Raw genomic sequence first — 13,288 nt, 5'->3', positions numbered from 1 at the left:
CATTCAGCTACTGAAGACATGTTATCTATTGCAGGGGTGGCCAACCAGTGGCTCCGGAGTCACATGCGGCTCCTTATATAGGCACTGACTCCAGGGTTGGAGCTACAGGCGCCAACTTTCCAATGTGCCTGGGGGTGCTCACTGCTCAACCCCTGGCCCTTCCCGCCCCCTCCCCTGAGCCTGCTGTGCCCTCACTCTACCCCCTCCCCCCCCAAGAGCCTCCTGCATGCCATGAAACAGCTGATTGGGAGGTGTGTGTGGGGGGGTGCTGATCAGCGGGGCTGCCGGTGGGTGGGAAGCGCTGGGATTGGGGAGTGGGGGAGCTGATGAGGGGCTGCTGATGTATTACTGTGACTCTTTGGCAATGTACATTGGTAAATTCTGGCTCCTTCTCAGGCTCGGGTTGGCCACCACTGATCTATTGCATGGCCTGAAAGTTGATCAGATTATCATTGGTGGCTTTGTGTTATGGAACTAGAGGGGGATGGGGAATCTATAATCCCCACTGCCTTCCAAAAAAACCCTAAAACAACCCTCTGTTCCCTAGTGCCTTATTCTTTGTCTGAAACATTCAGCAAATATTATTGGTCCCTTTTAGAGCCAGTTCTGTCTCAGCAAAGCCTTAGAATGATCAGTCCTACCCCAATGGTAGATGAGTTTCCCTGCTCACGGCTCTGGTCGGTTTCAAGGAGGTTTCTGTGTCCTGATTTCTGCAGCTTTGATCTGTTTATGCTCCAACTGCAATCAAGCAAACTCCACCTGCAAAACAGATGGGGCTTGCATGGTCTCCAGCTCCAACCTGGGTGGAGTTGAGCACCACATCCGGACCTGCATCCCTAAAGCAGAGCTGATTCCTGCTGGAAAACCCTTCTACTGCCTGAGTTCAGAAGATCTGCGGAACACACATTGCTGCTACGTTGATTATTGCAATGAAATTGACCTAAAGGTACCCAGTGGTGAGTAAAGAAATCCGCTGTTATTTCATTGAAGATGGGATACTGTCTAATAGTTAGAGCAGGATTGGGAGCCAGGACTCCTGAATCCTGTTCCCGGTTCTGCCACTATCTTGCTTTTGTAAATATGGGCAATTCCTTCACATCAGCAAAAAGGGAATAGTGGTGATCTACCTCACAGAGGGTTGTGAAGCAGTTTAAGATCCTCCTGATATAGGCAAATATTATCACATTGCACCATTCAGTTTGTGGGGTGGGAAGAAGCCTCTAAGTTGGATTTTCTCTGATCTCCCCTTTGGTTCACCCATCTTCAAATGTTTGACATGATCAAGACAGCATACGTCTCCCACCTCATCAGCATTGCCCCTAGTGCCGCCCCCTCTCCCCCCTCCCCTCCCCCCCAGTCCTTTGAAAATTAGGTTATTTCTTGCCACTCAGTCATGGATGTCCTGCCTCTGCATAGTGCTCTCAGGCCATAAGGAGCAGTCCCTGGGGCAGTCTAAGATCCCCCTTGTGGCATTGAGTGGTACTGCAGTCTGCTCTTTATGCAATAGAATTGCTTCCTGTGGGACTGAAACGCCTTTGTCATGAGCTCTGAGCGTGGTTTTACAATTCAGCGTAAAATGAGGGAGATGCTTGACCTCTGAGTGAGTGCAATAGAAATAGACCTGTCCTGGAATGAGAGGGCTGGAAGAAATCTGACTTGTCAGAGTTCAAGGCCAGAAGGGACCACCACGTTGTCTAATCTGACGTCCTGTAATGCTCAGCAACCGCACACTAAACCCAACAACCCATTCAGTCAGAGCTCTTGTGGCAGAGAAGGCACAGGCTGCTTATCTCCCCCATTCTGGGCAGTTTCTCTGGGTTCTCATGAACTGCAGAATGGTACCATCATCCATCAAGATAGGAGGGGAATTCTATTTTTTTCTGTTTAGCTCAAACCCTTCACCAGTTGTTGATTTTAAAGACTCATTAGCTGTTACATGTGGGGGATAATTCCTTCCTCTTTCACTATAATTTTTATTAAGAAAGTTGGCTTTGATGGTAACCAACTTTAATGCTTTAGCTGTAGTGCTATGTGAAGGCAATGACCAATTTATTTTAAGGGGAAGGTGGGAAGGAGTGCTTTGCATTGAACTTAAGTTAGGCGGTAGTGACTGTGTTGGGAGGGAGCAACACAGCCAGGCCTAGGGCAGAAAGCTAGGTTAATCCAAGACGGAGCCTCCTGGGCAGGAATAAAAGGGAAGTCGAGGTGCACAGGGCCCCCCATAAACAAAGCTGCCATTCCTCATGTAAGTGAGGTGTATTCTGTGCTTAGATGGAAGATGCACTGCAGACTGGTCTTCTGAAATTGTTTGGTTACAGGTTTTTTTTGTTCCAATATAGTCTCACTTCATGACCGAAAATACACTATTGTAAACCCTAAACTGGGCGCTCAACTGGGGTCATTAACTGCTTCTTGCAGTTTCAGTAAAAGTGATGACCTTCCTCATCTGTTATTCCTACCCAGCCTGTTTACTTCCGCTTTGCAATAGGTAGTGAATTAATGTTGCTGCTTGGAGTGTCCTTTACAAAGTCCTGAGACAGAGTTAAAGTAGTTCGGGCTCTAAGAGAAGGAGTTAGGGATTCTTGCCTACAGGGTTTTGTGTGTGTATGTATATATGTGTGTGTATGTATATATGTGTGTGTGTGTGTGTATAAAAATAAATAAATAAATAAAGGAATCAGGTTGTGCTTAAAATGTTTTTTCCCTCCTCCCACTAAAGGTCACGTGAAAGAGAATGAACCTCAGTCTAGTTGGGGCCCTGTGGAGTTAGTAGCAGTGATTGCAGGGCCTGTCTTCCTTTTGTTTGTCATCATGATCGTAGTGGTTTTCGTCTTTCACCACCACCAACGAGTTTATCACAATCGTCAGCGGTTGGACATGGAAGATCCCTCTTGTGAAATGTGTCTGTCCAAGGATAAGACTCTGCAAGATCTAGTTTATGATCTCTCCACTTCTGGCTCTGGCTCAGGTACTAAGCTGCTTTTGCTTTGGAAATAATAAATGACCTGGGATTGTAACGGAATCCTGTATTCTGAAGTGCTCATCACCAGGGCGTCTGTTCTCATATTAGGCCATTGGCTATCCTTCCTTAGGTACAGTCTGAGTTGTACATTAGACAGTGAAGCCAGAGGCCCAGTATCAGCACTGGGATACTTTTGGCGATGGGCACTGTAGAATGCATAAGAGATACTGCACTCTATCATAATTGAGTCATTTGGCATTTACATAAAGTTGTCTTTGTGGATTTCAGTATATAAAATCTAGATCCTACCCAGGAAACAATTCCATCTACCTGTAAATGCAACATCAGATATAGCTGTCCCTGCTTTCTGTTGTGAACCTTCACTCAGGACACAGTGCATCTGGTTCATGTGATTGGTGTTTGGTTCTGTAACTAATTTTGAATTTTTAACAAACTTCACTGCACATCTACAGGTTACCAGCTTTCAAATGATACGAACTCCATCAAAGCGGATGGAGAAATGGCAGAGTCTCTTTATCGAAATTGCATCAGTTAGGAAACTAGTATACAGATTTTACATTTATATAGCACCCTTCAACCCAAAGAATCCCCAAGAAATGTGTAAACGAACTACCCACAAGGTTCACTTCCTGAGCACTTATGTGAATCCTCTCTGGGGTGGAATTGTGTGGTTTAACAGCACACAACACTGTTCCACAACAGGTTGGGACAAGAAATGAATTGTATATCCCGTCAACATTCTGCCTCCACAGATTACCCCTGCAATGTAACTTACCCAAGTAGGCATTTGGCCAGGACATAAGCATTAAATGCTGTCTCATGTGCGAAGTGTGCTATGGGATCTTTAATGACCAGAGCTAGTCAGGACTCTAACTTTGTGTCTTACCTGAAAGACTGCACCTACAGCAGTGTAAATAGCCCCTTAACAAATGCTGTGGTGTTGCTTATTTTACTGCTGTCTCTCCACTTCTTACATATAGCCTCTCGATGTTGCTTAGAGAACTCTCCCCCTGTGAGCACTGACTCTGCTCAGCTTACAAGATCTGATGGGATCACAGCACAAGGTGGTATGCAAGGTCTTGACCCAAAGTGATTTGGAACAGCTAAGAAATTGCAGGACTCTTGTGGTGTAAATCCATTGAGACGTTTTTAGGTCTGTATAAGTGTGTTAACTTATTGATTTTCTTGTAGAGAGAAGGCTAGCCATTTGATTTTGTTGGTGATTTGCCACTGCTGATGAAAGACCTTACATGTTGGTCCTGTTGTTGTAGCAGGTTTAGGGTAACTTTGGTTAGAAATTCTATTTTATTTCCTTTTGACAAAGATGGTCCAACGTGCATGTGGTTGCTCAGATAGTGACTGATGAGCGCAGCAGAAGAACCTATATAGAATAGTACTTCGGATCCAGTCAGAATAACTGGTTACAGAACACAGGGCAGGATTGTTCTCCAGAATATTTGTCCACAGAGTTTTGTTGATCTGAATAAAAACTGAGCTCACAGAGAAGTGTCTTGAAGTGATCAGTGACTTACAGTGACAGTGAATGATTGGCAATGGGGAGAGAACAATAACAATCTGATTCATATGTTGGAAGAAAGGCCAAGGATGAGAATGATCTTCTTTTCCGATCACCGTTCCCAAATCAGTTCTTGAGGGAGGGACATGACATTTTCTAATTGCGAAAACTTGTACTTGTGGGCCAAAACGCTTCCATCCCTAGCAGAATGGGATATGGTTCTTGGGTACCACAGGGGTGGATCTTGGGTTTTTATTTGGACTGCTAAATACAATCAAATCAAACCCAGACAACCCTAAACCTTGTAGCATCTCTCGAGTGTCCCTCATCCGAATTCTTCTTTCAATTTCTTGCCCACAGGTTTGCCACTCTTTGTCCAGCGAACTGTGGCTCGAACCATTGTCCTACAGGAGATCATTGGAAAAGGCCGCTTTGGGGAGGTGTGGCGTGGCAGGTGGCGTGGAGGTGATGTGGCTGTGAAAATCTTCTCTTCACGGGAAGAGCGCTCCTGGTTTAGGGAAGCAGAAATATACCAGACTGTCATGTTGCGACATGAGAACATCTTGGGGTTTATTGCTGCAGATAACAAAGGTAAAAATGCTGTCTCAACCTTCAGAGCCAAAGCACTAATGGCCATAGGTTCCTCAGAGTTCCATGTTCTAGTATAGGATTTACTTTTTTTAATTAAATAGATAAAGAAAGCCATCAATATATTTGTAAAGTGTTACGATCATTTTCCCCAAATTATAAAAATAGCCAACGATCATTAAAAACTATTAAAGCTGTCAGTGTGACATAATTTGTTTCAAAGGAAGCTTGCATAGTAGTTGAATGCACGAGCGCATTCAGGAGACTTCATGTTTTAATGTAAGTTAAATGATTTGTTAAAACATTCTTAACATGAGTTCTGCTCTTCACTTTTTTCCAGTTAATAGAAGTATTTGCTAGATCAAAATAATTCTAATAATTTAACTTAGTTGAAACAGGGATAGAGAACAGCCTGACCTGTGCACTAAAATGCTTAGCAGCACTTCCTTTGTCCCTGAGTATGGGCTTAATCCACAGAACTCCCCTTCTTGCTGAGAAGAATCCGTAAAATTGCTGCTGTCACTAGCAGAGACATTGCGTCATTCATAGTAGAAGCTATTGAAGCAGTGACAGGTAATGTGAACAGCTGCTTAGGAAATGTACTAAATATATATAGCACTAAGGTGCTAGAAGTAATCATTACACTTTGCCTTTCAGTTCTTCCCTTGTCTGCTCAGACTTGCTGCTGACCTGCAGTCTAATCTAGCAGCTCTTCCTATGTTTGTTCAAAAACAAAATGCACCGTAAGTGCTGATGTTATGCTGCTCTCTCCCCTTTTTCTCTTGCTGCAGATAACGGGACTTGGACTCAGCTGTGGCTTGTCTCTGATTACCATGAGCATGGCTCTCTATTTGATTACCTCAACAGATACACCGTGACCATTGAGGGGATGATTAAACTGGCCCTGTCTGCTGCCAGCGGGTTGGCACACCTACACATGGAGATTGTGGGGACCCAGGGTAAGAGGGTGCTAGCAAAGTATCCTAACCATGAACTAGACATTCTTTGGAGAGACTAAAGCAGGAAAGGTGAAGACAGAAATATGGGGCTTGTATGATGCACAAGGTGCCTTGTACTGAGAGAGAGCTGGAATTTAATCATAAAATGAAAGAGGAAAAGTGCCTTAAGGACCTGGGGACTGAATCTAGGCCAGTTTGGTCTTGAGCAAAAGTCATTGACACGAGTTAGTCTTAGTCCAGCTCCTGTTAGACAGGTGTCCACGTCTCTCTCTCTCTAGTGCACGCACACACACCTTTAACTGCACTGGTTGGGATGGGGAGCACAGAAGAGGTTAGCATAGGCAATGGCAGAGCAAAACAGATTGTAAACTCTTCAGAGCAGGGATTATGTCTTTGTGTGGATGAGACACCTGGTGCAGAGGGTCTGCTGCAGTTTAAATAATAGTACTTGGAGGGTAAATGGAAGCGCTTTAGTGTTTTTAGCACCTTTCACTGGTACAGAGCTTAATTCAAATAAGAGACTGGAAGAAGAATAGGGCTGCAGATCCTACTGTGCATAGAGATGTTAAGCTTCAAATTCACTCTGGATTTGATGACCGCCTCAGTCCCTCCATTTTCTGTGTTCAGCTCATCTTCACTGATCAGATACACTAAGGTGAGAGAGGAAAATCTGCTATTGAGACTTATTTTACTCCATCAGGAAAACCAGGGATTGCACACAGGGACTTGAAATCCAAGAACATCCTGGTGAAGAAGAACGGCATGTGTGCCATTGCTGACCTGGGTCTGGCTGTCCGGCATGATTCTGTTACCGACACCATTGATATTGCACCAAATCAAAGGGTTGGAACCAAACGGTAGGGAGAGGGCTCAGCTGTATTCCTGGTCAAGGTCCAATGCCATCAGAATGAGGGTATAGAACAGCGGTTCTCTGGCCACGTGTGGCGTGCTAAAAAACAAATATAAAAATTTGCTGCTCTGGTCTGAAAGAGGGTAGGGCTAGCTGAAGGGGAGACAGTGTCTGGCAGCCTGCTGGAGTGCTGCTGCCAGCAGGGGGCTGGTGAGTGCTGCAGGGGGGCAGGGTGTGGGAGAATGGGTCTCTGGGCAGGTTTGTGGGGAGGGGAGGCACTGGGAACTAGGGGTTTGTGGGGGTGCTGCAGCATCCTCAGGTTTTAGGCTGTGGGGTAGGGACTCAGGTCTCCGCTGCCTAGCCCTGCTCTGTGGAGGGGTCTCTGATCGGGGGGTGCTGGACATAGGGGACCGTGGGGTGTTTTTTGGGGGTGGGCACTGTGGTTCTCAAGCTGCAGCCCACAATGATAAATAGGTTGAGAACCACTGGTATAGAAAATGTGTGAGCCTCACTGGGGATTGGTAGCGTTTCTATCTTAGGCATTGGCAGGGTTTCCAGAGTATCGAAGGAGAATATTTAGTGGCTTTTTTTATTTATGAATAAATGGTTTGAGGTACTTGAGCAGTCACAGCCTACTGCCTCTTCCCTCTGCTTATGTCCTTCCAAGGCTGAGGTTGGCTAGATGGCCTCTCCTTCAGGGAACTCTCCTATGAGGCTCCCTCACCTCCATCCCAGCCTCAGTGCACCTCTGACCATTCCTGTCTCCCTATTTCACCCTCTTTCTTTTTGTTTTTGGTGTGGATGATTGTTCTATTTGCTCTCTTAACACAGTGCCTGCTTCTGTCTGCATCATTGGGCTTAGTTTTATTTTCATTGTTTAACTTCTGTGCAGCATCCAAGCACTGTATCTGGTAACACATGTTGTATACAATAAACATGGAGAATTCATCATTGATGGTCTTCCAGAGAGTCCCTCTGACAAGGAAATGACATTGTTTTTTCTTTGCTGCAGATACATGGCCCCTGAGGTCTTGGATGAAACCATTAACATGAAGCATTTTGATTCATTTAAATGTGCTGATATCTATGCCCTTGGCCTGGTCTACTGGGAGATTGCTCGTAGGTGCAGTTCAGGAGGTAATATGCTTTCAGCTTCTTCTCCCCACTGCTGCCCGCCCTCCCCCACCCCACAACCTTTGTCTTTGACTTAACTGAGGCCCGAAGTTAGGAGAGAATAACCTGTCCTTCAGGCAGTCGTGGAGATTGCTATAGTCCCAGGACACAGGGGTAAATGCAATGTCACCCAAGAGTATGGCCACCAAGATGGTGGTAATGTGGGGAAGAGACTCAAGACTGCTCGTAGACCAGGTACATGAGAGGTGATGGGTAGCTGTGCTGTTGGTGGCACACCTATTTCTTTAGCCAAACCTTAGAGCAGGAAGTGGTGGTGCTGATTCAGTACATAGGTTGCTTCCCTATGAATCAGTACTGAACCAGTGTCCTAGCACATAGTAGTGGATGGGGGCAGGGATGGGCATCCTGTTGTTGTAAGTGCCATCTTTGGTATCCACTAAGTCTTGAGCACTTGTGGTCAGTACATGTATCTTGGCCCTTTTCCCAGGAAAGGGGAGGTGCTCACCCCAGTGGCCTAGCCTGATCCCAGTTTGGTTACTTGCATTCTGCTTCCCTGAATTGCTGACTCTTCACTTCTGTAAGTCCTGTCATCCAGGCCAGGGGTATTGTGGCTCTGGTGAGAGTGGCAGTGATTTCCATTCTCTGTGAATGACATTTTCCCTTCCCATGCCTAGGTATCCATGAAGAATATCAACTCCCATACTATGACCTTGTGCCCTCTGACCCCTCCATCGAGGAGATGCGGAAGGTTGTGTGTGATCAGAAGCTGCGCCCCAACATCCCTAACTGGTGGCAGAGTTATGAGGTAGGATCTGTTGTCATCTTCCTTTGAGCCTAAAGGAAATGCACTATCCACTGAATAGGTAAAGTTTAGAGTCAGTCCTGGACACGGAGTTCCAAATTCAGTAAGCGTGGAGGCTGGATTTCCCTACTCCAGCCAGGAGTGACTGGTCCGTTTGGGGTCCATGGACAGAATCAGTGTGGGGAAGTCCAGTGGGAAAGTGAATGTGGAGACTTGAGGCTCCCATCTGAGGCTAGAGAGTAGGTGGTCACTCTTGCACTCCACTCGGTGGAGAAGGCCAGAGGTGTGTTCCCAGCGCTTGGATAGCAGGTCTGTTTCGAGTCCATTGTTTTCCATCCACGTTGCATATGATGGAAATCGGATGAGTGGTTAATAATTCCACGTTAATAATAGTGAGTGAACTTTGTTACCCTGTAACTGCTCTTGGGCTCTTAATGTAACTGCTCTACCTCTTAAGGCTTGACTTTTTCAGAGCACTATACAAATGTTAAGTAATGCTCAGAACGACCTCGCTGTCGCCATTATGCAGATGGGGTGAAACAGTTCCAGTTGAAGGGTGAAGTATGCTGGCAGGGTAGCATGGGGAGCTTGCATTGCTACTGCCCATGCGTTGCCTATTCTGGGGATAAGCAGAGGGCTTCAGTCTTGGCACAGTTACGCCAGCCCCTTCCACAAGCGTTGGATTCACTTTTAAGTGTTGATTCGCTGTGTTAGCAGAAGGAACTGAACTCTCCGAAAGGGAAAGGGCTGACGTTTCTCTCCGTTTCCTGGCTAGGCGTTACGAGTGATGGGCAAGATGATGCGCGAGTGCTGGTATGCCAATGGTGCAGCTCGGCTAACGGCCCTCCGCATTAAGAAAACACTCTCGCAGCTCAGCATCCAGGAAGATGTGAAGATCTAGCCCACAAGTTGCAGCATGAGGAAGCTGCTCCAAAGCTGCCATGATAATTGACGGGATTGAGGCCTACCTCGTGTTTCTACCCAACCTACTGCTACCGACCAGACCGTGTGACCTATGGGCTGCTAGCCAGGGAGGACAGAGTCTATTACAAGAAATGTTCTTTTCCTGGTTTGGGTATGAAACAAATAGAAACCTTTTATAACCACCTCCTGACAGCGTGGAGACTTGAGAGGGATTTGTGCGGATGGCTCTCGCCATGACCATAACTTTTGTTCCTTTGATGGAAATCCCTGTGTAGTCCAGTGAATATGGCACGTTCGTTGGGAAGCGTTGAGGGAAAGGGACGGTGGTATTGCCATACCTGCAGGTTTTCCAGGGACTGGCACAGACACACAGAGGCATTGGCTTCATAAACCCATTGCTCCTTCTTTTGAGCTTGAAAAATTCAAAAAGCCAGACTGTCTGCTTGTGTGTGTGTGTGTGTGTGTGTGTGTGTGCGCGTGCAAGTGTGTGCATGTGCAAAGCCATGTGTGCCCTGTGCCTGCTCAGTCCCCCTTAGACGTGCAGAGTATCTGCTTGTAGATTCGCACATTCCTGTTTGTGTTTTTCTGTGCATGTGCAAGTCCAAAGTGTCCTCTTCTGAGCTACACGTGCTGGTGCCTTGCCTGTCCAGTAGTGAGCATTATCTAGCTTGAATAGGCTACTTACAGCCAGATCCTTCTTTCTCCTGGAGCAGGGCTCTATCCTGCCAGTTGTACACCAGCTGCAGGAACTTTCTGTCAAGTTGCCTCACTGCCATCCCTCTCCTTTTTAAAGCGGGTACTGATTTTTGTCCCTGAAATTTAAGCTTCTGTTTTGAAAACCCTGGTTTGTAATGTGTGGTAGTATGAAAGGATTGCCTTGCCAGAGGAGCCATCCGCGGGAGGGATGCAAAGGAGACAAGAAGCGTGTCTGAGAGATTGGAGCTGGCGCTACCCCTGGGTGGAGGGGACCAGGCCACAGGGACATGCAGGATATCAGCCTCTTAGGAGCATAACCCTTGAATCTCTCAAAGGGCTTTGGCAGGAACACTCTAGAACTTGGAGCCAAGCATTTAAAGTCTGATCTGTGAAGATCTCAGTGCCCACGAAAACAATTGTGCACAGCACCTCTCAAGGAGCACTTGGCATGCTGCAGGATCTGACCATTGGCGACTAGGATTGGAAATACGTGTCCATCTTTTAAATATACATATATAAATATCTCATATTCTGGAAGCAGCTGTGTATAACTCTTTGGGTGGGGTAGGGAGGGGGTAACTGCATGAATCTTATTTTAATTGAATAACCAATCAGGGTGAAGTAGAATTGATTTGACTGTTGCCTAGTGAATGTTAGAAATAGTCCAGGGCTGAGTCCTGTGTCTGAACTGAATGCAGCATTAAAGGCAACATTAGAAGGCTGGGTTGTGTGATGGTTAGGGTGTTATCTGCGCTATGTAACTCTGAAGCCATAACTTTTAACTGGAGTGCATTTGATTATTTTTTATTTGATCGGGAGGGTCTGGATTTTAACTTTTTTTAATATTGTTAGTTTTTATAAGAGAAGAGAAACAATCTATAATTACCTCTCAACCTCTTTGTTTGTAAAGAAATCACTGCAAAAAAAGGAAAAAAAAAAATCCAAATGCACACAGCTGAATTTACACTGGAACTTTCTACTCGAACCTTGAGCCTGCTCTGTAAGTTGAGCGTTCATCTCTTCTCTGGCTCGCAGGTTGTTGTTTTTTAACAGACTTTCTGTTCCTACTGTCTGTCTCTCTCTCCCCTCAGGCCCCCATCCCATCTGTGATTTAGATCTGTCAAATGAGGAGTCTTTTGCATTGTGTTTGGAGCCATTTTGCATTCTCCCATTGCTTTTAAATGACAGGCAGCGCAGAGCTGCCTCCTGCCTGCAGCGGTCGGCATCTTAGACCCTGGGTTCGTGGGGCAGCATACGTGCTTGGTGAATGTACAGCTTCCCCTTCTCATTTGTTCTGATGATTTCTCAGCCAGAAATTACTGCATCTCCAATGTAACTTGTTACTTACTGAACCCTTCTTCTGCATTGAGAAACCAAGGTGGTGTGTGCCTTAAAAATACCTACAAGACTCTTCAGCTACTGTAGCGGGACCTTTAGGATGAGACTTGTGCAGGGGCTGGGGAGGAAGTCTGAGCAACTGAAATAAACTGCCCTAGAGAGGCCCATCACACTGATAAGTAGGGGTTGCCATCTGGTCTTCCCATGAGCATTAAGAAAATTCTCCCTCCAGAGCACAAGTTCTCCTGTTCCATTAGCTGTCCAAAGACTTTCTTTATGACACTAATTCAGCAATTTAATTCCTTGGTTGATCCGCTCCGCCACCCCCCAACAGTAGCCACACATGTACCTGCCTCAATACCATACCAAACAGCACATCCCAGAGTTGTACTGGACCCGAATGTCTAGAAGGGGTGGGGTGGAAGGGGTTGGTATCACCTTGTGATAAGGACTGTGAAACACACTCAGTTCATAGGTACAGATAAGAGCGGTCAAACCCTCACTGGACCCTCTGAGACGGGAATAACAATGTAGCATTTATACAGCACTTTTCATGCAAATGTGCAAGAGTGGTGTGCAAACCTTACTTAGCTGACTTGTAGCAAATCTAGGAATCACTTTGCCCGGCACTGAAATGCAGTCTTGTCTGAAGTGAAACACACCAGCTGTTTTAACAGCATACAGTAACGAAATAGTTGGGTTTAGGCATCTGGTTCAACCAGGGGAGGTGTTTCAGGTTGATCAATGGGATCAAACTGAGGAGGGGTTTCAGGTCAAAGCTTGTGCCCCTAGTCTCTGACACAAGATGAATGGATGGTACTCTGGCTTCAGAACAGATCTTTCTGGGTACTTATCTGCCCCCTTTCTATGTACATTTTATTAGAAAAGGACTGTAAAATAGTCACTTAGACACTTTACCTCTTCAGTATGCAAATGTAAATACATTGTAATATAGGAAATCTTGTGTTTAATATAAGAACAAGCTGTCCAATTTCTGCTGTACATTATTAAAGTCTGTTTTATTCACACAAACTGTTGGACTCTCTCTCAAACCCAGCTTGCTGTGGGTAACCTGCAAAGGTTTAGCCCTGGCCAGTGGGTATAGCTGTCTACAAACAAGGAGCAGGAAGAGAGTGGAGGAGGAGTAACCAGCGGTAATGGGATAGTACTTGGAAAAATAAACTAGACTAGGAGGCAAGGGGCGGTGTCAGACTGTGAAGCAGCCTCCACGGTCAAATGGGAAAGGCCTAATGCTGTGGGACACTTAAACAGGATCCTGGAACCTGTACTGTAGACAGTGGCCCTGCCTTGATTCCTGGGAACTCACCTGGAATGACCCTGGGCTCTTCCTACTGTCAACTCGAATAGGTGAGTCTGGTCTAATTTTTTTCCTGTGCATCACATGATCTGTCTGCATGACTTGTCAGCAGTGGGGATTGAACCCAGGTCTGCTAGCCTGAAGCCAATGACACACACATGTCATCCACCAGCTAGAGTC

The 13,288-nt window shown here is 46.0% G+C and overlaps 1 protein-coding gene across 7 annotated transcripts; it reads left to right on the top strand.

Moving 5' to 3' along the window:
* The first annotated feature begins 766 nt into the window (after positions 1 to 766).
* On the top strand, positions 767 to 9,976 carry ACVR1B (activin A receptor type 1B). 7 transcript variants are annotated; one of them, XM_065419726.1, is made up of 8 exons: positions 767 to 956; positions 2,720 to 2,968; positions 5,001 to 5,090; positions 5,879 to 6,046; positions 6,747 to 6,903; positions 7,909 to 8,033; positions 8,705 to 8,835; positions 9,608 to 9,976. In XM_065419726.1, the coding sequence occupies exons 1-8, from the start codon at positions 782 to 784 to the stop codon at positions 9,731 to 9,733; spliced, it is 1,221 nt and encodes a 406-aa protein (XP_065275798.1). In that variant the 5' UTR covers positions 767 to 781; the 3' UTR covers positions 9,734 to 9,976. The 7 variants fall into 7 exon arrangements, with proteins under 7 accessions (XP_065275798.1, XP_065275797.1, XP_065275799.1 ...); XM_065419725.1 differs by having other exon boundaries at positions 4,860 to 5,090; XM_065419727.1 differs by lacking the exon at positions 5,001 to 5,090.
* The last annotated feature ends 3,312 nt before the right edge of the window (positions 9,977 to 13,288 follow it).

The sequence above is a fragment of the Emys orbicularis genome, chromosome 19 (genome assembly GCF_028017835.1).
Source record: "Emys orbicularis isolate rEmyOrb1 chromosome 19, rEmyOrb1.hap1, whole genome shotgun sequence".
Classification (NCBI taxonomy): Eukaryota; Metazoa; Chordata; order Testudines; family Emydidae; genus Emys; species Emys orbicularis.
The sequence above is the reverse complement of the archived record's forward strand: the minus strand, read 5'-3'. Positions and strand labels throughout refer to the sequence as shown.